The sequence below is a fragment of the Lactuca sativa genome, chromosome 4 (genome assembly GCF_002870075.4).
Source record: "Lactuca sativa cultivar Salinas chromosome 4, Lsat_Salinas_v11, whole genome shotgun sequence".
Classification (NCBI taxonomy): Eukaryota; Viridiplantae; Streptophyta; class Magnoliopsida; order Asterales; family Asteraceae; genus Lactuca; species Lactuca sativa.
The window spans coordinates 36,305,682-36,332,907 of NC_056626.2; the positions used below are offsets into that span (position 1 = coordinate 36,305,682).

Sequence of the window (27,226 nt, forward strand, 5' to 3'; positions counted from 1 at the left end):
CGCGCAATTACGACGGGCGTTTACGACACGCAATGCGTATCAAGGAAGGCCCTGTCATAAAGGAAGACGACACACATTTGCGTGTCGTAACCTTACGACGCGCGTGTTAATGACACGCAATGCGTATCAAGAAAGGCCATGTCATAAATGAAGATGACACACATTTTTGCGTATCATAATTTTAAATATTTAAAAAAATATTCTTTATAGATTTACTTATTTTCAAATTAAATTTTTATTTAATGTTTCATAATAGAAAATAAAATATCATATACAAAAAGTAGAATCCATTGCATAAATTTAATGTCATACAATTCTATTTCTTACAATATATAAATTTGCATCTAATCTACTATGTACATCAAATTCCAACTAAGTAAAGTTGCACCTTGCCTTTCATAATTTTTTAAGACTAATGCTCCAAACAGCTGATTATATGGATAAGCAGTTGTACATTGGCCCATCTCACTCAATAATGACTTAGCCAAATTCAACTCCAAGTCTTTACTGCATCTTGCTGATAATGCTGCAAGATTTAAATCAAGTGGCTTCATATTCCTTTCTTCCATCAACTTTACCTGATGCACAAAATACACAAAAACAAAAAAACATTGTAGAGGAAGGGGTAATTTGGGAAAATGTGAGGGGTATAATATAATAAGAATGCAAATACTTAATACCAATTTCATGCCATCATGGAAACCTATTGTCACTACTAGAAAGTAGAAATGTTTCATGTAGAGTTAGCTGTTCCGCTTCACCTTAGTTACTAAAGAGCATATGGAGACTGATATTCTCTGAATCACATCAACAACTGCTCCAGACCTGATATTCTTTGCATCACATCAATATCTAACTGTAAAATCAATGAGCGTAACAAATAACTTTTTACAGTTTTACTTTTGAAGATCATTAAGATTTGAAGATCATACCTTTGCACCACATAAAACTAGAAGATGGAGAGAGCTAGACTCCATATCCTTAACAGCCCGACCTAAGGAGATGGAGTGATCCTTTTCATTTTGATCCCATTCATCCAAATATGGAATCTCCATTTGTCAAAAACATACAGTCAGAATTAAGAGCAATATTTTATATTAAAAATAAGGAAAAATCAATAGCAAAATGTAAGTGAAAATGAAGTGAATTGACATTCTAACTTGTTTCTTGAGGATAGAGTGCAACTTCAAGTCCTGATTTAACTATTGTATCTGTAATCTTTTGGATATGACTGAATGCCACATCATTGAGATAGTCACCCATGCGTGTCTAAAAGAAATTGCAATTATTACAAAAAAACAAGCTTTCTTATATAAAAAAATATGGGTATGGAAAGGTCAAAGGTCTGAAGTCTGAATTAAAGAATTTATAAAGAAAGAAAGAGAGGGAACCTTGAATCCTATGAGAAGGCTAGAGCTGTAACAAGGCCAAGATGTGGTTTCTTCACTACACTATGCATCCTCATATTACTAGAATTCAATATAAATATGTCCCCTTGGATCGTACCTTTGAAATTAATGCATCAACGTTTATCATTCATATAAAATACTACTATAGATTCTTCATCTGAGAATTGAGATGTTTTATTTTGAAACAGATCCATTTGACCAGAAGCAGATTTATACACATGCTAAGTGATAACATGAAGTTTAAGAAAAGCAAATGGAGTCTTACATTGCAAGCAACCTCCCATCATATTATACGCTTCCATGTACTAGTGTTCCACTTGACAATACTTCCTCCCCGATCTACCCATGATCAAAAATGTTCAAACAAATTAGTTCACTATTCCAAACAATATTGCATTAAAAACATCAGTCAATGTTTGCATAATCAAAACAAAAAAGAACAGAAAATGAAAAATAGCAATTCCATTGATTCCCAAGAAACTCGTTCACAATAATTCCATTCATGGTGTACATCATAGGAGATGACCAGTATCCCCACAACCACCATTTCTTTACGTCCTCTTTGAAAACAAAATAGTTGACAGTAAAAATGGATCAATAGTCATGTTTCAGTATGCTTCTAAACAATTAGTACCTCGAACAAGAACAAAGCCACCCAAAGCAAAGACTAAGAGAAGTGCAAATGAACCAAACGTGTTTGCAACAATCATATTTCAACCCAATGAACCGAAAAAATTCTGAAGACATTTGGTTAACAAGCAAAAGCAGAAGATATTGCTTGAAGAATCTGAAATATCCGTTAAATAAACATATGAAAATCAAAAAACATATTTTTGACACTTTCAATCTGTGATTTTGTAATGTAATATAATTAATTACCTTGCAATATTAGAATTGAAACCAACTACGTAATAAGTGAGAATCACCCAAACAACAGATTCAAGAAACGAAACCGGAATCTTGAGAATCACCCAAACAATGGCTTCAAGAAACGAAACGAAACAGGTGAAGACAGACTCGTAAATTCATATGATCTTCCACCTCCAGTGGCTCCAATGCTCCATTCACCGGTTGTACCACGAATCCAAGAAAGGCTCTCCCAAGTCCATGAGCAAGTCCAAGAATACCATTCTGTCTGGCACTTTCAACAGGTTTCCTCACTACACCAGACACCCCAAAAGCAAAACCTTGTGCAAGAGCTTCTATCCCTTGTAAGAATCCGTCCCTACCCCTGTTATTCTTCTTGACCATACCTGGGAACATAATTTATTACTTAGGTATGGTGTAGTGTGGTTTGACTTCTATTGTAATGTTCTTGACTAGGGAAAAAAAGTTAAACCTGTTTTGAGCGCAGTTGTAGAAACTGTCCATCTATGGAGAGCTCAGCAAATCCTTTACTTAGAGATGCCCAAGTGGAGCTTGTCATACCCAACACATCCACAGAGAAAATTAAATGTAGAGGATTAAGTATTGGAACTAGCTTCCATATATATAAATATAATATAATATATATGACAACAAGGGACTCACTTATTAGGTTTGGTGTCAAAACCTTTAGGTGCATCAGATAAGGAGCACCATTTCCATTTCCATCTCTGATTCCAATGACTTCTACACATAGTGGTGCCAATTTTCATCGTCCATGAAAAAACAATAAATTCAATATACTTTTTTTAATTAAAAAAAATTAATATTAAGTTAATACCTTGTAGAGACTTAAAACATCTGTTGTTAGCTTTGTAGCAGCATACCTTGCTCTTCTGTTAACAATCATATGTTTAGTGAAATTATTTGCATAAATCACTCAATTTTGTAAATTGGCCCATGGAACTAAAAATAAATTGGAGGAACAACAACAACATACATACCCTATTTGCAAACAAATTCTTTTTCCTTTTGTTCTTGAACAAAGCTAGTAGAAATTCTACCTGCATATATAATAGTTAGTGAACATAATTAAACATGTGATATTAAGATACATATTTAATTATTTATCTACATAATTACGATTCTTAAATAGAAATTCTGACATAAACTACCTCGCTAAAGAATAGAAAAAGCAAGAGTCCACCGTGGAATAACAACAGCCCATTCAACAACAAGGATGATGCATGATTACAAGCATCGCAAGGATTTACTGCTGTATCAAAAATTGGAATTAAATTTTTATTTTTATTTATTTCAATGTTCATATAATGAGGAATTAAAAAATGTTATTTATAAAAACAAATTTTTTGTTTATTGTGAATATATATATATATATATATATATATATATATATATATATATATATATATATATATATATATATCAGAATTTTTGTTTTTATTTATTTTAATATTATATAACAAGGGTATTTTAGTCTTTTTAACGAAAAATAAATAAAAAACAGAATTGAATTCCTTCCACCCTCCTAATGAAATCCAGCAAACATAGTAATTGTAGGACTCCAGCGGAATTGAATTGCCTCTATTTAGCAACCAAACATGCCATGGAATGGAATCTCATATACCAATTCCATCAATGCCCTTGGTTTTTAAGTAAAGAGCAATCTATTACCTTGGCAATGTCAAGTTTACCAAGCTGAATAACCAACTCAAATCTATAATCAGGGTCTGTAGCAACTTCCAAGGCCTCTTCAATCTTGCCCCATGACTCCAGAAAATGAGCAACACTATTGAAGAAAACAACCAAAATTCGTTTATATAAAAATATAATATATATTTAAGATACAAATTTTGGTAATAACAATATAATATTTGAAACTCTACCTATTATAATGCTCCTTTGGGAGTGAGGGTAAAACTCCATAAGCTCATTCTATGTCTCCACGCATCACAAGTGTCTTGTACTCGATTAATGTCAGGAGCAAAGTGTAACCAATGACACTAAAACATAAAAATTAAAGAAAAAAAATTAGCATAAATGTTGATGATAATTGTTTATTTAAAGATTATTATACCCACTCACTTGAATTCTTTGTTAATGAGATAAACCCTGCTCTGGTTAGCAAGAAACCCAAGAAGATACATAGGTTGATCCAAATGGAACATTGTGTTAACCTGAAACAAATGTCACATTAAATATTATCAAAAATCATCTCACCCTTCACACCAATCAAAATATCAAACCCAAACAAAAAACAAAACCAATTAGTCATCCAGATCAGGATAATTAATATTTATATTTATATAGTTTGATATAATGGCATCAAAAAGTTACAGGGGTGGAATATTATTAATAGCAGAAGACATACCAGTAGAATTAATGTATCCTGAAGTGGACATACATGGTGATCACTAACTATTTTCATACCATGAAACAAAGCCTTCATCAACGACTCCAAAAACAAGGTCGCTCATAGAACCCAGATGCTGACAAACGGATGAGTGATAGACATCATCCTCAGACGCTGAACTTTCAACACACTTGTAGAAAATTGATTTCTTTCACAGATAAAGTCATTCATTTGCAAAAGACCTTCTCTCTATATTCAAGACCTTATTAAAAAAGCAAGGTTTTAACCAATGCTGGATTATATAGCTCTACTTGGGTGACCTATGTTGGAATAATCCAGAAGTTTAAAAGAATTTATCTAGTTTATTTTTTGAACTTTTAGTCATTATCCTTTCTTCCTTCATTTTAGAGATAAACCCATCTAGTTAGTTTGCTTTGTTTCTTTCAAGTATAAGTAAGAACGTTATTTATGATGTTACAGTGAGTTTTTTTAGTTCAATAAAAATCCCAGTAGAAAGTTGGACAAAAATACCCCTCAATTGCTTCTTCTTGTTCTCTGTTCCCCTGTTCTTACTTCTTGCTGTTATATTTAAACAACCACCTTCCCTCTACCATCTTCAGATGCAACCACATCACTCAGTGGAGGCCATGAATCAAACTTTGATCTGAAAGAAACTGTCTCAAAATTCTCAATCATTCGAATGATATTGGATTTTGGTCTTTCATGAACACGTAAATGTTCCTGTAAATCAATACGTTATTTATTATAATAAGAACCTTGGAAATTTATATTTATATTTATATAGTTTGATATAATGTTTACTTCTGCAGCTCCATTTGCAACTTTTCTTTCTTCAAGATTAGTACTTCTTCCAACCCACACATAAATTTCTGTTCCACAATCTAGAAGATAACAATGGTGTGTGTCTAGTAACTTCTTTGTCAATGAATCATCAGCTACAGGTATTGCTTTCCCTTTATGATACTTAAAACAAGAAAAAAAATTAGAATTTTGTTAATTGTTGAATCAAGAGATAGAATAGTAATAGAATAATATAAGAAAATATTACCAAAGTAGCTGAGTAGGATACGCATGAGTACTTTGAGCATCATTTGTAGCTATTTTCTTTAGAAGTGGAGAAAATCCACCAAAGAAACCCCATAATTCTCTAGCTTCAACATCATCCATTAATCTCCCTTCATCTATTCAAATCAAACATATACAAGTAGAAATGAGATTGCAAGGGTTTTTCTGTAATTTTCCATTTTTATAACATAATGCGCACAAAATCACATACCAATGGTAGCTATGTCACACTTGTTACTATGGTACGTGGTTTTGATATAAGTAGCGTTTTTTTATGAACGCAACTGGTGGAGCAATCTCCAATTGCAAAATTGTTTCAATCGCTAGCGATCTTGAATTGCGTTTTTCGGAACTAATCTAGAAATAATGTTTCAAGTGATGCACCCTGCAATTAGTGAGTAGTGTTTCATCTTCCTCGTCAAGCCATGGTGGCTTGTAGAATTGACAAACTACAAAACCAATAATTAGGAAACATAAAAAAATTATTGAACGAGAAAATTATAGAACCAGAAATTGACAAAACCCTAACCCTTTGATTTCAATTTCTTGGCCCTATGAGCGGACGACAATCATCGATTGACTAGCAAGCGATCCTCGTAGGCGCCATGGAGCTCTCGAAAGACAACGTCGATGTCATCCTTGTTATTCATCTTCTGCATCGCGATTGACTTGCAAGCGAACTGTTGGTGCGTGGTTTTATGAGTGACAAGATGCGTCACACCAAATTGACTTGCGAGAACATCATCCATTGGTCGCCCAAGGATGGGGTTGGAGAGCTGCAAACAGTGATGGTGGATGAAGTGTTGGTCGATAAGGCCCTTACATCGTCGTCGTGCGAGGCCTGACGATTCGGTGTCGATTGGAGGTAGTGTTGGTCGAAGAGGATTTTAAGAACTTCAAAAATATGAAATTATCGATCTTCAACACACCATGTAGCAATTCAGAAAAATCGCATTTTGAAGTCAAAAATATGATTTTAGGAACTTCACAACTAAAAACTGTATATCAGGAACCCAAACAATGATTTTAGGGTTTCTTTTTATCTAAGAGGATTTCACAACATACGAAGAAGAAGGAGGAGAGTATCAGGCGGGGTTTTCAATTTTTTGGTATTTGATTCCCCCATTGGCAATTAAAAATTGAAGAACGTGCATTGATGAAAAAATTATAAAACGACAGTTCTACACGACGAACTTTTTTATGGTAGGTGCCCTTTGTGTTTTTAATTTTTTTTGTTGGACACTAATTTTAGGGCACCCATAAATGCGTGTCCTCTATGCTTCATATTTTGGAAAATTGACATCAATTTTTAGGGCACGGACAGATGCATGTCCTCTATCAGCGTGTGTCATTGATTATGCGTCGTAAAAGGCTGTTTTTCTAGTAGTGTTCAATTTCACATAGGAATCGATACCACTAGAGAGATATGTTGTATTTAACCGGTGGTAAGAGATTCACATACCTTTTTTTAATTATTTATATTAATGTTTAGTAATATCTATTTTATATTCCTATTCACCTTAATTTTTTAGGTACAAATTAAGGAAGAAGATTCTCGGCGCACTAACATAAAGTCAAACGTACGCCTTGCAAAATATGTAATTAAAATTAAATATCATATTTACTAATCGACTTATTTTAAAACTCTTGATGACATTTATTTATAATGATATATTTTGTATGACTTCATTCTTAATTTGAATGTTTAATATTTGAAAGTTCATATATGAAACGTTTGATGTTTTGGTGTAATATAAATAGTGTCATACAAAGTTTATTAGTTCAATATTGTTTATTAATAGCTCATTCAAAACAACTTATTTCTTATTTTATCTAAAAAATATTATCGGAAATAAGAAAATTAGATTATATTAATGTTATACAAAAACTTATAATATATATTGGATATTATAAAAGTAAAAAGTAAAGTTTATAAGGTATGAACTATATTAGATAGTATCAAAATATAAGTTGATGGACTTTTATGTTATTTTATAATTTGGTTAATGCTCAAAACATGACTAAAAACGTAAATTTCAACATATTTCTATTTTTTCCTATAATTATTTTACCCACTTAAATGCATTCTTCCGCAACACGCGAGGTTACATCTATTATATATATATATATATATATATATATATATATATATATATATATATATATATATATATATATATATATATATATATATATATATATAAGATAGAACTGCCAAATATTGTCTTTCACTTTCATTTCTCCATCTTAATTTTTCTCATATTTTTTCACTCTTTAAAATCCAGAAAATTGATACATTTCACTTCACTTATATATAAAAAAATGTTATTAGATTGTTTCAAACAAATCATGCATCTACTATTCAAATGTTTTGTTAATTTATAAAAGCTTTAAAAATTTCAATTATTTTTTATAAAGGTATATATATATATATATATATATATATATATATATATATATATATATATATATATATATATATATATATATATATATATATATAAGATACAACTTCCATATATCAAACTTTCACTTTCATTTCTCCATCTCATTTTTCTCATTTTTTTCACTCTTTTAAATCTAGAAAATTGATACCATTCGCTTCACTTCACCTTACTTTTTATTTTTATTTTAAAAATATATATTTTATATAAGTATTATATGTTTTTTGTATTAAATTAAAAATCATAAGTTTTAATATCTTTTTTATAATTTTTTAGTATAATATATATAACTTAATAAAAAATGAAAAAGGAAAAAAAATAAATGAAAAAGATTGTTGGCCAATCACACACAGACACAGAGGGATACCCCACACGGAGAAATCTTTAACCTAAACCGGACAGGGTGTGGTGTTCATGGATGCGATTTCTTGTCATAATTTGCAAATTGTAGTGTGCAAGGTTGGTATATCGTTTGGCCTAATAGTTACAACTTTGACCTTTTAACTTCGAGCTCCAATTTCATCTTTCGGCGAACGACTACTAGCTTTTTTTTACGAAACATACCATGAGAGCGATTGAAAATGAATGATGTTTGTTCAATTTACGAGAACCGCAAGGAAAAGAAAGATATACAAAGAATAAATATCTTAGATAACCATACACAAATAATGTAAAGTTCTCCTCTCCCTTACAAAAGAAAAATGAAGATGGTAGATGATAAGCTTAGAATAAAGAGTAGAGAAGTGTCTAGTGTGATAATATTTTGTAAATATATTATTAGGTTGGTCGGTATATGATATAGAATAAAGACTAATAGTATTATGAGTCACATGTTGCCAAACAAAATGACAATCAATCTCAACATGTTTAGCGTGTTCTTAAAACATGTCATTATGAGTAATATGAATGACAATCCTAGTATCACATTATATAATGGTTAGTGATGGGAAATGAAGACCCATATCTGATAAAAAGAAAATAAACACAGCCATCAAGTGGTTGAGAATGTGGTTTATGACTCTAAAGAGGGGAACATTTTGAAGACACGTAGGGTCCATGAAAGACTGATTCTGAAAATGTTGACAGATGTTGACCAAGTTCTATGGTATCTTTCTTTTTCCTTTTTAGTTTAGCTCATCTCGAGCTCATTTTAGTCGTGTTCTAACTAGAGGACAAGTTAGGTTTAAGCTTGGGGTGATTTGATAGTTTATTTTATTTACTTCTTTTTATTAGTTTATTTTATATTTTTTAGGTCTTTTTATTAGTATTGCATTGTATTTTATTGATTTCTTTATTATGGATCGTATCGGGGACTTTCTATTTTGCATGAGGTATTTTGTAGGTTTTGGATCTTGTTGCGGTTGTGTATTAGCTTGGAAATGGGCTTTGTGGGCTTTCGTGGCATTATCGGGCTTTGCGGATCCATTAAAGGAGATTTGGGCTTAAAAAGCTAAAGACTTGGATGAAGTGCACTTGTGATGGGTCATGGATTTTTATTTTGGGCTTGGAGCATCCATATTTGAAGCTAGATGATGATTGGTTAATTTGAATCATGTGGGATATGGAGGGGACCAAGGGAATCCTGGGTAGTGGAATGGTGTAGTGGAGGAAAAATGAGCCAATAGCATTCCAACAATATTTGTGAGGGTGGATTTTCACGCGTGCGGGTACCCGTGCAACTGCCCAATTTTGAGCATTTTGGTCATTTGGCTCACCATTTACCTTAGGGGTTAGATCTAATAGCAGTGACTTTGATTTTCCACCATTAGAGACCAGAGAAGGCGATTTTAGGGGCTTGGAGACATTTCTTCTCATCTTTCTAAGTAATTGGTAGATTCTTGATGCAAAAACACTTTTGTGATTATTGTTTTGTTGCCATGAGTGGCTAGTTTGTCTATTCTTGTTAACTTTGGCTAAAACCCTTGGATATTTGTGGGTTTTGAAAGATTCATGCTTGATTATCATTTTATCTTATATGATTCTAGTTCATATTTCTTATGCTTGTTTGATACTTTGATCATGAGCTTGGTACTTGAATGAGAAATTGTTGATTTATTTCTTTAGTTTTGCATTGAATCATTAAATTTACTTAGAACAAGAGCTTTATGATGGTAGCAATCATCTCTAGGTTATGGATCATAACTCCTTTATGGATGTATAAGCATTGGCATCTTCTAGGAATTGGGGATTCCTTCACTCTTAAGGCTAATCAACTTTTTGGGTTTAATTGCTTCAATTGAATCCTTGATTTTATTAAGAAGGTGTGTTGTGGGCTTCCCCAACCTCCATACTACCTATGAAGAATCTCGGCATATCATGCTTCATGATTACTATAACCAATTTGGGATGAATGATAAGCTTCATATTAAATCCTAATAATAAACACACAAATATCCATTGTGTTGGATTGCCTCAATTTGACCAATTCTCTTAAATATTTGAGCATCTCATGATCTTGCGTAATTTCAAGCTTTTTGGTTATTCAAGTCTTTTAGTTTTCAAGCAATCGACCCCCCCCCCCCCCTTTAGTTAATTCTAGTTAGTTAGTTTATTTACACTAGTTCTATTGGATTGCATTGGTCATTGAATACAACCATTTCCCCAAGGATCGATACCGCTTTTTACCATTATATTGTGTTTTATTTGCAAACAAAGGGTGTAATTTGCTTGGTGGACTTGACATCCCACCAAGTTTTGGCACCGTTGTCGGGGAAATTGGTTATTGTTATTTGATTGTTTATGCTTAGGTCTACAAGAACCGGTGAACTACTCTACAATACGGAAATTGAAAAAGAAGCAAAAAGGTTGAAAAAGTTAGCCAAACAAGCAAAGAAACAACAACTCATTTAAGCTTCTTCCTCTTCTCCATTAATCTACATAGAAGATCAAGTTCATACTTCATGTGATACCGACACCGAACCGAGTTCCCTAATTGTTTGTCATTCATTTGAAGAGATTCTGTTTGAAAACTACATAGCCATGAATCACACTCCACCTCACAATCCCAACCCAAACCCAAACAATCAAGATGCCAATACCCCACCCCAATAACCAAGACAACAACAACAACACCAATAACCTTTTATAGATATGCCACCTTGGAATCAACCCCCTTATCAACCAAATCAACCCAATTATCATCAACCACAACAACAAAACCAAAACTTCCACCAAAACAACCAACCTCAAAACAATTCTTTTCAAGTTCAACAACAAGTACATTACCCAAATCCACCTAATTACCAACACACTCCAATGTACCAACAACCAATGTACCCACAACAACAACTCCCCTACAACCAATATCCTAACTACCAACCTTATCCACCACAAATGTAAAATCACCTTCAATAATCATACCCACCTTACCAACAACTTACCAATTACATGCAACAATATCCCAATAACCCTAATCCACCCAACCCCCTTCAAGAGTTAACACTTAGACAAATGATGGAGAAGAATGTTACTCACACACCCCATGCTATTGTTTGTCCTGCAAACCGCCCAGGGATTGAATTGAAGTCAAGTTTCATACATCAACTCACCAAGTTCCATGGTTTGGATAGAGAAGATCCTCAAAGGCATTTAAAGTCCTTTCATATGATATGTGTTAGCATGTTGCCCGAACATGTGACATTGGATGATTTCAAACTAACCGCCTTCCCACTCACCTTGGAAGATAAAGCTAGAGAGTGGTTATTTAAATTATCACCAGGATCTATTCATACATGGGAAGAGTTACTCAAAGCCTTCACTAGCAAGTTTTATCCCACTTCCCGGATATCAAGCCAAAGAAGTGACATTTTAGGGATTCTTCAAGGGGAGAATGAAACTTTTCATGATTTCTGGGAGCGATTCAACAACTTGTGTACCAGTTGTCCTCAACACAACAAACCCGAACAATTACTCCTTCAAGAATTTTATGAGGGTATGAATGAAAAAGATAGAAGGATGATTGATGCTTCAACTGGTGGTGACATCTTCAACAAGACACCTCAAGAGATAAGATCACTTTTTGGAACCATTTCTCAAAATCAAAGGAACTTTGGGACTCGAAATGAAATGAAAAGAAATTCCCGACAAGTGGTTGGTGAAGTTACCAACACCCAACACTTGGAATCAAAGCTCTTGGATTTGACCAATGTGTTAAGTTAAATGGTGGTTGGAAGTGGTCAACAATTGATGGTGTGTGGTATTTGTACAATACGAGACATTATACGGATAAGTGCCACACACTTGGTAGTGAACCGGAGGATGTTAATGCAATGGGCGGATATCAAGGTCAACCAAGACCCATGGGATTTCAAAACACTTACAACCCAATTTAGAGGAATAACCCAAGTAAACCATACCCACCAAAGCAAAACCTACCACATGTTATGATGATACCTCAATTTTCTCAATACCCATCACAAAAACCTTCATATCCCCAAACATCTCATCCCATTCCAAATTACCAACAACCTCCACAACAAGGCCAATCAAGTGGTAACCATCAAATGAGCCTTCAAGAACTTTTCACTTATCTTGCTCAAAGCCAAACCCAATTTCAACAAGAGACCATGAACACTTTCTCCAATATTCAAGCACAAATTGGATACTTGGCCACCGCTTTCAACAAGATGGAACAAAGGGGTAAATGTCCTTCTTAAACCGAGAAGAACCCCAATGTGAGTGTAATAACCTTGAGAAGTAGGAAAACACTTGGAGAAAGCAACCCTAAAAGATTTTCCAGAGAAGAAGAAGATGAAGTAATTATTGTTGAACCTCCGAAAGTTGTAGCTACTCCAAAGGAACCGATTGAGCCAAACATTGATCAAATCGAATCTTCCAACAAGACCATCAAGCCATTAGTCATACCACCACATTTTCCCTCCTGGTTAGCTCCCTCAAAGAAACAAGAGGAAGAGAAAGAGTTTCTTAAGACTTTCCGCAAGGTCCAAATCAAAATTCCACTATTGGATGCCATAAAACAAATTCCGTGCTATGCCAAGTTTCTTAAGGATTTGTGCACCAATAAGAGGAAATTTAAGGCAAATGAAAAGATTCAAGTCAATTCAAATGTGTTCGTGGTCATCCAAAAGAAGTTACCTCCCAAAAGCAAGGATCCGGGAATATTTGCTATCCCATGTACCATTAGTGATTTGCATGTCGAAAGTGCTATGTTAGATCTTGGAGACTCGATCAATGTGATGCCGTATTCGGTTTTTGAATCTCTCAATATTGGACCTTTGGAAGAAACCGGAGTAATCATTCAATTAGCGTACAAGTCAAGTGTGTCTCAAAGAGGAGTGTTGGAGGATGCGTTAGTACAAGTTAATAAACTTGTTTTTCCCACACATTTTTATGTAATTGATATTGAAGAGAAGAATCCTTCTAAATCATCTATGATCCTCCTTGTAAAACCTTTCATGAATACTGCTCACACAATCATTGATGTCCATAAAGGAAAGATAACTATGGAGTTCAATGGAGAGACCATTCACTTCAACATCTTTGAAGCAATGAGGTACCCTAGCAACATTTATCCATTGTATTGGGTTGATGTGATTGAGATAATAAATGAGATAAGCCCTACTATATGCACACACAAGATTTTCATGGAAGATGATTGTAAACGTAAAAGAGAAGCTCAAATAAGATTAAATCCTCCAATGATGGAAGTGATCAAGAAAAAGATAATTAAAAGGTTCAAAATGTGCAAAGAGAAGAAAAAGGCATTTCATGAAAAGCACATAACCTAAAAACACTTTATTCCGGGTCAAAAAGTTCTTCTTTATCATTCACGCTTAAAGCTATTCCTGGGAAAATTGCGATCTCGATGGCACGGACCTTTCATTGTTATAAAGGTGTTTGATCCTGGTGTGGTTGAAATCAAGAGTTTAGAAACAAACCAAATCTTCAAAGTCAATGGGCACCATATGACACCATTTTATGAAGGTTGTGACACGGGAGAATTCGACAACTTAACATTGGAAACTCCGATTTATGAAGGTTGACGGAAGCGGGGTTATGTCTTGGCAAAGACGTTAAATAAATGCATTATAAATAAATAATCTCCGCTTGAAGTTTTGATGTTTCTAGGCTTGAAGTGGTCAAAAATAAGCATTTAGAAGTTTAGCAATGATCTTGGTAAAGTATGCAAAAAGTGCCAAAAATATGCAATTTGCGCAGGCAACCGCGGAAACATTGCACGACCCAGCCCCAGCCACGCAAAATCCAAGTCCAAGTTACCCCCACATGGGATACATTCTAATGTATGTGCGCGGCTGATCCTCTACCGGTGCAGACGTTTTCGCGGCCAACTGCCACCCTCGCAACTAATTGTACAACTGCCTTCCACCCTCGCAGATTGTTGTGCGGCCAAGACCAAATCCTTCCCCTTCTTTGCGAGACCAATGCTGCTAATTCTTTATATGCGCGACCCAGCCATCACTCGCGCAAAGTTTACGGTACTACCCCCTCACCCGCGCAAAGATCTGTGAGGGTACCTGAGCAAATTTGCCACTTCATAAGAAAATTCCGAGTCATTGCATGTGCTTCCTTTGCGCGACCAAGATTTTACCTGTGTGTATTTATGCATCCAAGAACTCCACCCACACATCATTGTGTGACCCATGTGTTTCTTCTATACCGTCCTTGCGGGCCTCTCCACCTTGATCCCGGTATGATCCTTCCTTACTCTCATCCTAAACATTGAGGACAATGCTTAATTTTAAGCTTGGGGTGAGGTATTATTTATCTTTTACTTTTTATTGCATTTAGGTTGTATATAGTTGCATTTAGAGTAAGTCATTTAGGTCATTCATAAAAATGGCATAAAAAAATTCAAAAATATTGCATATTTTGTTTCTTTCTTTTCCAATTTTCATACTTTTTAGATGCATTCTAGTTTAAGTTCATGCATTTTTGTTCTCTCTTGTCTTCTCATCCCTACAGGCACCATAACACCGAGTCATAAGTATTGAATCTTACATTGGTCCCGGGTCTTGATATGGAATTCCTTGTATTGGATAAATGGGACACGTTTTGAGCCTCACAAACCACTTTGAGACCGCTTGTGTGGGGGTCAGATGCAGGTAGCTTGATTGGGTCTAGGTGCGGAGGGATGTGGTTGGTCAAACTAATGTGTACGAGCAAAGATTAGCCCGATAAGGCATTTTGAAGACATTAAAGACTCGCATCTTGGTTTTGGGGAGAATACCCCTTAGTAATCCGGAGTCTCGTCCGAGCCTTACTTAGTTAGATTCTCACCACCTTTTTAAGATATATCATCATTTTTCTAGGGGTCTAGAGTAGATAGTTAGATAGATTTTGTTTATCACACTTTGCATTGAGGTGCTTGATGAACTTTGAAGTGGGTCCCCCAATTCACATATTTTGGGACCAAGTTTTTTCGGTAACACCAATTTTTGAGTCATTTCCACCATTTTTAGTAGATCTTGACACATTGTCAATGATCATTAGGAGTTCATGTTAGCCTCTATCTATTACTCCATTTTCACTATTGGAGTCATATGTTACATGGTGAAATTCCTTAGACCTTCCAAGAAGAAAGACAAGAAGAAAACACAAAAAATGAAGGAATTGGAAAAGTGAAGACAAAAAGAAACAATGAAGAAGATTAAAGAAAAGCAACAAAAACACAGAAGAAAAATGAAGAAAAAGAGCAACACAAAAAGAAGAACAAGAATCCAAGTTCAAGAGTTGTCTTAAAAAAAATCAAGTTAAAAGAAGAGTGAAAGCCAAATAACAGAAGATCAAGATTAAAGATTTAAGTTGTTAGGTTTAGATTTAGGATAAGTAGAATTTTTATTATTTTATTTTTATTTTGATTTTTAGTGAGAAAAGGCTATGTCGATGAGATGGTAGATTGTAAAGAATAGTACAAAGGAGAAGCCTCTGAAACCGGATGTTTGCCCGGAGGCCGCGCTGCAAAACCCTATTTCGTATTATACACTTTAGCCTAACAAATGTAGGAATCATAATGTGTGAAGAGGCGCCTTTCCTTCATGCATTATGGTCTAAATTAGTGATTTAAAGTGCCCCCACTAGGCGCATCCTCTGTTTCCTTTGTCTTGCACACCGCAACTACATCCAGTCGTGATTTATTTGTCCATCAAGTGGTTGAGAATGTAATTTATGGCTCTAAAGAGGGGAACATTTTGAAGACACGTAGGGTCTATGAAAGTCTGATTCTGAAAATGTTGACTGATGTTGACCAAGTTCTATGGTATCTTTCTTTTTCCTTTTTAGCTTAGCTCATCCCGAGCTCATTTTAGTCTTGTTCTAACTTGAGGACAAGTTAGGTTTAAGCTTGGGGTGATTTGATAGTTTATTTTATTTACTTCTTTTTATTAGTTTATTTTATATTTTTTAGGTCTTTTTATTAGTATTGCATTGTATTTTATTTATTTTCTTTATTATGGATCGTATCGGGGACTTTCTATTTTGCATGAGGTATTTTGTAGGTTTTGGATCTTGTTGCGGTTGTGTATTAGCTTGGAAATGGGCTTTGTGGGCTTTCGTGGCATTATTGGGCTTTGCGGATCCATTAAAGGAGATTTGGGCTTAAAAAGCTAAAGACTAGGATGAAGTGGACTTGTGAAGATGGGTCATGGATTTTTATTTTGGGCTTGGAGCATCAATATTTGAAGCTAGATGATGATTGGTTAATTTGAATCATGTGGGATATGGAGGGGACCATGGGAATCCTGGGTAGTGGAATGGTGTACTGGAGGAAAAATGAGCCAATAGCATTCCAGCAATATTTGTGAGGGTGGATTCTCACGCGTGTGGGTACCCGCGCAACTGCCCAATTTTGAGCATTTTGGTCATGGCTCACCATTTACCTTGCGGGTTGGATCTAATAGCAATGACTTTGATTTTCCACCATTAGAGACCAGAGAAGGCGGTTTTGGGAGCTTGGAGACATTTCTTCTCATCTTTCTAAGTAATTGGTAGATTTTTAATGCAAAAACACTTTTGTGATTGTTGTTTTGTTGCCATGAGTGGCTAGTTTGTCTATTCTGGTTAACTTTGGCTAAAACCCTTGGATATTTGTGGGTTTTGAAAGATTCATTCTTGATTATCATTTTATCTTATGTTTATGATTCTAGTTCATATTTCTTATGCTTGTTTGATACTTTGATCATGAGCTTGGTACTTAAATGAGCAATTGTTGGTTTATTTCTTTAGTTTTGCATTGAATCATTGAATTTACTTAGAATAAGAGCTTTATGATGGTAGCAATCATCTCTAGCTTATGGATCATAACTCCTTTATGGATGTGTAAGCATTGGCATCCTCTAGGAATTGGGGATTCCTTCATTCTTAAGGCTAATCAACTTTTTGGGTTTAATTGCTTCAATTGAATCCTTGATTTTGATTTAGAAGGTGTATTGTGGGCTTCCCCAACCTCTATACTACCTATGAGGAATCTTGACATATCATGCTTCATGATTGCTATAACCAATTTGGGATGAATGATAAGCTTCATATTGAAACCTAATGATAAACACATAAATTTCCATTGTGTTTAATTGCCTTGGTTGACCAATTCTCTCCAATATTTGAGCATCTCATCATCTTGCTTAATTGCAAGCTTTTTGGTTATTCAAGTCTTTTTGTTTTTAAGCAATCGACCCCTCCCCCTCCCTTTTAGTTTAATTGCAGTTAGTTTATTTACACTAGTTTTATTGGATTGTATTGGTGATTGAATACAACCATGTTACTGAGGATCAATACCCCTTTTTACCATTATATTACGTTTTATTTGCAAATAAAGAGTGTAATTTGCTTGGTGGACTTGACATCCCACCAACGATGCGAAAAACAAATAAAAGACCAAGACGATTAGCTTTCAGGTATATAAATAGAGCGACGAGTTGATAGTAAAGTATAAGATCAAAGAGTAGACAACCATCACCGAGAGAGACAAAAAAGAAAGTCTAAGTGTATTAGCAGCCTTAAAATTAGTCATGTCAACACGTGAAAAATTATATGCAAATTTTGCTTGAGATATTAAAATAATATTTTCATGAGGAAGCACTTCAAGACCAAGAAAAGTAGTAAATCACAGATAATTCTTTATATCAAATAAGAACTAAGCTAAGCGGTTGTTTTATAACAAGAATATCATTATAATCTCTATCAATAATAACCATGTTGCCCATATATAAAATAAGAAGAATAATATATGAGGCAACTATTTTAGCGAATGGTTTCGAGTGATAGTTGTTGCACTAAAACCCAAAGAGTGAAAATTGTATTGAAATACTCAAACCATATCAACTGACCATATCAACTCAAGGAGGGTTCCAGAAACTCTAGAAGAGCTTCCCAAAATGGTCCCCTTTAGGGAGGTTCTAGAAAGTCTCCTATGTTCAACTATTGAACGATTACATTATAACCCTTATACTAATAATTAATCCAGGACCATTAATCAAATTAATTATGATTAATTATTAATTAATTATTTATTGTTTCTAATTCCTATATTAATCATATAATATATTGATAAATTATTTATCTCTATTTTAATATCAATCTGACCTATTTTCTGGTTATGGGGGCAACTCAAAAATGATTTTACTATTATTCACTCAATTATACCAATTTAGTTACGATCTTAGACACCTTAATCCAACAATAACGACTCTAATATCATGTTAGATATATACGAAGTCCTTAGTTTACTCTCTAACGCCCCGTTCCTTAGTTCAGTATAAGGAGATAACAGAAAGGAATTGGAGGAAGTAAGAGGAAAATTATAGAAATTGGTGTTCCTGAGTTTTATTAAATGAAGGAAGTGGAAGGAAATAGAAGGATCAATTTCCCTCCTAAGTTTCCTTCTAATTTGGAATAATTTGGAGAGAAAGAAATGTTTAACTTTCCTTCCACTTCTCTCCAACTCGGGAACACAAAAGACAAATTTCTTTTCCTTTCTTTTCTCTTCTTTTCTCTAATTACTTTCCTTTCTCTTCTCTTCTTTTCTTTGCTATAACTCAGGAACAGAGTGTAAAAGATCCATTACAAAGAGAGAGGAGACTTCAATATATATATATATATATATATATATATATATATATATATATATATATATATATATATATATATATATATATATTACTTTCCTTTATCTTCTCTTCTTTTCTTTGCTACAACTCAGGAACAAAGTGTAAAAGATCCATTACAAAGAGAGAGGAGACTTCTATATATATATATATATATATATATATATATATATATATATATATATATATACACACACATACACATAAATGTGAGATTAACTAGCACTTAGAATTTTAATTTTTTACAAGTACACATTTTTAGCCCTTTTATTCACAACTCACTAGTGGATATAGGAACAACTGTAATTGGTATTATTTTAGTTTCAATTAATATACAAGTATATTGATCGGCATCCTTTTTTATATAGTCTATTAGTTTCTTGGTAGTTTGTGACTAGGTGTTATGAGACCATCACACTCATTTATTAGGCTGGTAGGTGTCATACCGCACTTTTGTAATGTCATATGTTGATTTTTGTATCACCTCACAAAATGGTGGGTGTCATACCACACCTACAAGGCCACAACAATATACATATTTATGGATGAAGTACTACATTTGAGGAAGGGACTCTTTTTTCCCATGCGGCAAAACCATAACTTAATCGCCTTATATTGCACTTTTTTTGGGCCTCGGTGCGGTGTTTACCACGTACCGCACCTTACCGCGGTATGTGGTAAGATGCACACTATATGGTCATTTCATAACTAGATATCTTTTTCATAAGAAAGATTCTTGATTGTACCATAATACAAGAATGATTAGCTTATCCACACCTTCTATATGCTTTTAGTTTTATATTCCTAATTGTACACAAATGAAATATATGCAAATTAGATTTCAACATTGTTATTGTCGATTCTTAAAAAGATGGAGTAAGCAATAAATGAAGCAAAAGGCGATGAGTGAGGCCTTTGAAGCGAAAAAAAAAGTTTGAACCGTATGAATAACGGTGAATGAGAAGGTCAATCAGTTTGGAGTTGAAGCTTTTTGATTTGGTCGATTGGAGTAGAGTAGTCGACTAATTGCTATTTGAATTTGACATCGAGGGAGAAACAATAAAGCAGAAGATGAAAGCCGACGAAAGGTTTGGAAATTTCAAAGTTGGGTTGAAACATAAAGGAAGAAAAACGAAGATGAATGTCAAAGAATGTTGCTTGATTTTTGAAAAAAAATATCGACTTTTGAGACGAGGTAGGGTAAATAGTGATATTAAATAACAAAATATTTGTTAATTTAGTCAGTAAACATTTATTTGATTAGTTCGCCCTGAATAAAAAAACTCAATTATAAACCAAGCCGCCAAATCGAAACAAATGACCATCCAACTTGAAAACTGAACCTAATCCCAATTAACCCGAATCTGCCAAACCGATTAAGGTATCGTTCGAACGGCTTTTCAGTTTAAACCGAATAATGTTTAAAGCATACGATATGAATAACGAGATGTGGTATTTTTGCTGATGTGACATCTTATAACATGGTCATAACACCATGAACACCATTTCCCACTTGGTGTTATGACATATCTTGTTGACGTTATGACATATTGAAACAGGAACTTTGATTGGCTACACATTTCTTCTCTCTCTATTTTTCTCCTCTTAACCTCCTCATAAAATAGTCATAACACTATAAACACCATTTCCCCCTTAGTGTTATAAGTTGTTATAACACCACCTCAACAGACCCATACCTAATGGTCTTAGATTTAGATCCAAAGGCCTTAAAGTAGCTTTTCATAATATCCATGTCCGTATGCATTGAGTATTTTTTGTTTTACCAACATTAAGCTAGACTTATTTTTTGGGGCAAAATATTCAAATGAGGCAGTGTTAGAATGGCGATGACGGTGACTTTATAATAATGATTTCAATTTATATGTGTTTATATAAAGAAGCAACAAACTACATTGCCACTTTTGCAGTTTTCTGATCTTTATTAAAATTAAAACTCAATTAAACAATATTAAATTTAAATTGTATAGGAATATGTAGTTGACTTTATTATAGTTGGTATTGAATGTGGAAATACAAAATCTTTAGGTATTGACCATGTGAGAGGATGGGGATGGCGATATGACAAGGGAATAAAACTCTATACGGCACAAATTTTACTCGCCTATCACATCATAATTCCTAATTTTCCAGCTATATATTAATTACAATTCTCTGCAAATACCTAACAAGTAAATCTCTCTCTCTCTCTCTCTCTCTCTCTCTCTCTCTCTCTCTATATATATATATATATATATATATATATATATATATATATATATATATATATATATATATATATAAACTTCTATCATCTGGTATAAAAATATTATGCTACTCAATATAACCCTTCAGTTTAAATTTTGTAACAAAAATATTTGTGGCTTGTGATATCATGCTCTTCAATAGAAGCCAAATTTCTTAAATGTTCACCGGACTCATAATAAAAATTAGTTTTAAACTTTAAATTGAATCTATTAAATATTTGAGTAAAATTGAGAAATGAAAAAAACAAAAAGAAAAAGGGAATTTGACCAATTGGCGCAGGAGGGCAATTGAGATATATAGAGCAAGAAAAGCGAAACAAGTAGCTAAACATTCTCCTACGCCGATTAGTCGTTTTGTTGGTCTGACAGATAGCCCCTTGTACTTCTCATAATGACTTTTTTAACCTATAAATAAAAAGAATAACTCAAATAACTATAGCAAGCCAATACCACTTCGTGACAAAGTTATTACGTGTTATTATACGATTATAATTATACATCAGAAAGTCTAATGTACATATAGATATAGTTTTCATGTAAATGTTTAGATAAAAATTGATGCTAATTTATATATTATAACACTTATATAAAGTATTAAGAAATTGTCAGAAAAATCTAAATATTTTTGAAAAAATTTCATTTTAATTTCAAATTTTATATTTTGAACAAAAAAATCTTGATTTTGATTTTATGATAACAGGGAATTTGTCAGAAAAACCATAATATTTTTGGAAAAATTTCACATTAGTTCAAAAATAAATTTGAACATAAAAGTCCAGATTATTTCATTTTGGCTCAAATTAAGTTTTTTTTTTTTTTTTCTTTTAACAGGAAATGACATATTATCATGTAAAATCAAATAATCGGGACTTTTCAGTTCAATTTTTTTAAGACTAAAGTGATTTTTTTCAGAAAAAATTGGGAATTTTCTGACAATTTCTCTTTCATATTAAAAGAAAAAAAAATATTTTTGTTAATTTGAACCAAAATTAAATAATCAAGACTTTTATGTTAAAAAAAATGAGACTAAAATGAAACTTCCAAAAACATTAAAACTTTTTTGACAATTTCCTTAAAGTATTTTAGGTTATAAGAATAAGAGTGTAGTTAAATTATTCCCTAGCTTCTTAATACGTAACTATAGCATATCGTCCATCTCAGTCGCAACCAACCAAAGCAATCTTAATTTAATGAATATTTTAGTAAAAATAATTGAAAACTAGAAGCTAGTAGTTGTAAATTCAAAGTTGCAACTTTTATTTGTTTAAAAATATTTGAAACAAATAACTAAATATTTTTGAAATATGAAAATGAAATAAAATAACATATGGATATAAACTAAAATTGATATATAATAATGATAAATAAGTTTTTCTAAACTATAATTATTAAAAATTAAAAGTCATCCAAATTTTAATACCTAAGTGTAACTATTAAACTTCTCAATTGAAGGAAACTTTATTTATACATATTAGTAAATGCTGATTTTTTTTACAAATAAAGTAAATCTAACTGTTCAATTTTGTAAGAAACCAAGCAAACCATTTTGTACATATTTGTTTTAAAATCTATTGACATGGGTATTTTGTTAGATGAAGATTAACAAATTATAAAATTTGTTGATATATAATGATGATAAATAAAATTTTCTAAACTAGAATTATTAAAAGTGTTTAAAAACAATATTATTGTATGATATTCGTTTTGGATTATAAATTCATATATTAAATATTTATTACTTTGTTAGATGAAGATTAAAATCAGTGTTTAATGTAAATGTTTAGATAAAAATTAAATCATATATAAACCCTAGTTTACGGCCTCATATTATTTCCTTGATACAAGACTGTTCCTTGAAGGATTATCCTCATAATCTGGATCTCATGTAACCTAGGCATAAGGTCGAAATATCATATTTGAAAAGTGTTTACACGATCCTTTAAAAAGATCCAAGTTCTCATCGATTTTAAAAACCATATTCTCCTCCCTAACCCCACCACACGATTTTAGAAGTAATGGCATTTTTGATTTAGGGGAAGAAACTTGTTCTAACAGGAAATGGAAATTATCTTGCTTGCCTTGTGGTCATGTTATACATGTTGTAAATTATTTAAGACAAGACAACTGTATGTATATGGCTATCCTAACACAACAAGTTGATACCTACCGACACACATATGTAGAGCCTGTCAAGCCCCTTCAAGAACCTTGTGATTGGGATAAACCCAATGAAAAAAATGATTTTTAGAACTCTGATAATGGATAGACATCATCCTGTCAGACCACGAATCAATGATCGTATTCACTTACAGGGTGAAGGTCTAATAATTAAAGAATATACTCGATGACACCAGACAGGACATACAATAAGTACGTGTCGAACAATTGGACAATGTAAAAAAAAGAAGAATGCAAGAGAAAGACAAATGAATCAAACAAGAACTTTATCTTGTTTGTGGTCATGCAGTGATGTGTCACGTAGTGAGACACAAATCCAAGGTTTTCTCAACTTTCAATTTAAACAATTGAGGGCTATTTGAACTTTATCTTTTAAATCCATTATTATGTTTGTGTCAGACAATTAATAGCTATATGAACCTTATTTCGTAGTATAGTTCTCATATCCACACTACGAGTGTTAATTTCCTAGAATAATTTATGGTTATTACAACATAAAACACATATTTTCTTTAGACTAAAATATGTGCCATAACATTACTAAATAATTGAGAAACAAATAATAATTTAACCACAAAACTTACATACAAGATACCAATCATCAAATATAATCTGCCATTCAGCAAACTGGCATGAGAAATGTTTTTCTTCGCCTTAACCCATGCTACTTTGTCATATATATCTAGCACTATGTGTTGGATTAGTGTCTAAGCCCGTAACTATATTTGGTATGTACTTGACCCGGTTGTGCATGGTCATTTTGGGTTGCCTTCACCAAAGCAACTTGACAGGGTGATTTATAAATAGAGAAGTTAATATGGTTTATTAATATATTATATGAATAATATATTAAAGGAGAAATCATATAATTAAATTAATATTAGAGAAGAATTACTTAAGAAATCAATTATGTGGCTAAAAGACATTAATTTAATATCAGGGACTTAAACTGTCAAATGTCTGATAGTTGAGTATTGAGCTGAGGAGCTTCTTGGACTAGGCACGGACGAAGTTAGGATGTGTACATCCATAATTTCGGTTATAAGGTCCTATTCCAGAAACTTCCTTGGATTGCGTAAGGCCTAGGCTGTCAATTAGAGTTTGGACTGAAACCCTAGCACCACCAATATAAATAGGACCCTAAGGCTTGCAATTTTCGGCCACTGGAACCTTAGAAAGATCATAGTTGAAATTGTGCCTCTCTCCCCTCTCGATTATCATCCTCTTGCTTGTGTGGTGTTTGTAAGTCATTAGAGGAGTGACACTTGTGACTCTAAGCTCCAAGACAAGAAGATCCTTGCTTTTGAAAAAGAGGTAATCATCTAGATCCGATTTCTTATGTCAATTTCGAAATAGATACACTAGATCTTGGGTTTGTAAGTCTTGAATGAATTGCATGTACAATAGAGAAACCTAGATCCAAGCATTAGGGTTTGCATAAGCACATAGGATGTTCTTTAGGCTCAAACCCATCAGTGGTATCAAAGTCTTGATTGGTTTCTATTGTGTTGATTCCTTGTATGTTCATTCATGCTTTAAAATTCATTTTTTTGGCCATTTTCCTGATGAACTCGACGAGTTTAGCTGTCAGACAGAGGGACTTTCGGGATTTCTTGCTGTTTTGCTGAATGATAATTTTCAAAACTGTTTTTGACCTATAAACTCCGATTTTTATTGTTCTTATATAATTATCCTTACCAAAACAAAAGATAATTACCGTTTAATTAAATAATAAATTCTTTATGTGATAAAATTTGATTATTTGAAGAATTATCTTATGATTAAAATAGAATATATCAAATCTAGATAATCTTTAAATTAAATGTTTAATTTAAATTATTTGGTATTTGATCCTATGTGTTTTGAAAACTTCAAAACTTGCCCTCAAGTTTTGAAATTTAAAATTTTTTATTAAAAGTTTAGTTTGAACAATTTAAATTTCAAACCTTAGAATTTTTACAAGTTTAAAATTCAACCTTATACTTTATATATATATATATATATATATATATATATATATATATATATATGTATATATATAACAAAAATGCTAGTCTTATCGTTAGTAGGCCTCATTCACGAAGCCGATCTATAAGGGAGTATAAGGTTATGGCCTATAAAATGGCCGTTTAATGGGTGTTCACTCTCACCCATCGCTTCCTTGAATGATGGAGGGTTGTTAGCCGAACGGGTAGGATAGGGCAACCCTTTCCTCATTAAAAGTATAATGAATCTATAAAAGTAACCAAATGTTTTTACAAAATTCACAATCTTAGTTACTTTAGGCAAAAGTGAATTGATGTAATTCCATGAAATTACACTTTGTACCCTTGCTAAGACGTTAGTGGAGCGTGTGTGGTTAACTGGCACACTAATTGGGTTCTATACAAAGGTGGCAAAGGGTGACTCGTTGTTTGTCATAGTTCGATGGAGCGTGTGTGGTTAACCGACACATCAAATATGTGACTGTAACAATGAGGGCACCATGTATATTTGCATGGTTATTCACACCTGCTTTGTAATCCTCGTCATCCCAGTTATAAACTTGAGGGGCATATAAAGATTTTAAACATGTCATAGAAAAGTTAAAAGAATCCCAAAAGATCTAGGAGTTTCAATACATTTAAAACTTAATCCCTTTTTCGTTTTTTCATGGTGGAGAATTAGTGAATCGTCATTCACTTACTTTCAAATTATTTACTTGTTAGATTACGACATCCCTCTTCTAATTTGTAAATAATGTTGTTGGATCCTAGCCCTAATTTCTCATTTGGGTGTTTAATTGGGCATTCATTTCTAATCAAACTTTGTTCTTTTTCCTTTTCAGATGTCGAACGTCAACAACAACGCTTCCGGCTCAAATTCCCAAGGCTCGTTCTAACTCATGAACTTGTGTGGGATAGTGATCTTTGACGAGTCCAATTTCAATGATTGGATCCGCAACATTCGAATGGTCACTCGTTACGAGGACAAAGAGTATGTCCTTGATGAGAAGCTGAAGGAAATCAACCTCAACACTGCTACTGCTGAAGAGATCGCGACCTTTGAGGACTATGAAGGTGATGCTACGAAAGTCCATTGCATCATGCTGGCGAGTATGAATGCAGAACTCCAAAAGTCCTTTGAGGACATGTATCCCTATGAAACGCATCAAGACTTGCTGGACTAGTATCACCAAAGCGCTAGGCAAGAAAGGTACGATATCATCACTTCGATGATCACTGCCAAAATGGGTAATGGAGAGTCGCTTACCGCTCATCTGCAAAAGATGTAGAGATATGTTGATCGCCTGCTAAAGTTAAATGTTAACTTCGATGAAGAGCTGACAATCGACATCATCCTTCACTCATTGCCTCCCTGCTACAACCAGTTCCGCAGGAGCTACCACATGAATAAGGAAGAGGTCACTTTGAGAAAGCTTCAAGGCTTGCTAAGGACTGTTGAGAGCAATGTCAAAGATAAGTTTGTTGCATCAACTCCTACTCCCGATGCTGCCCCTGTCTTGGCAATTGGGCAAGGGAAGGGTAAG

General features: G+C 33.3%; 1 protein-coding gene across 1 annotated transcript; it reads left to right on the forward strand.

The window, feature by feature from the left end:
- The first annotated feature begins 12,562 nt into the window (after positions 1-12,562).
- On the forward strand, positions 12,563-13,924 carry LOC111908972 (uncharacterized). The gene is made up of 2 exons (XM_052770823.1): positions 12,563-12,815; positions 12,963-13,924. The coding sequence occupies exons 1-2, from the start codon at positions 12,563-12,565 to the stop codon at positions 13,922-13,924; spliced, it is 1,215 nt and encodes a 404-aa protein (XP_052626783.1).
- Positions 13,925-27,226: the final 13,302 nt, after the last annotated feature.

Bases quoted from the DNA above. Each gene is read 5' to 3' on its own strand.
- LOC111908972 (XM_052770823.1), top strand. From the start codon at position 12,563: ATGATACCTCAATTTTCTCAATACCCATCACAAAAACCTTCATATCCC. The intron at 12,816-12,962 runs GTAAATGTCCTT...CGAAAGTTGTAG, and splicing joins CAACAAGATGGAACAAAGGG to CTACTCCAAAGGAACCGATT.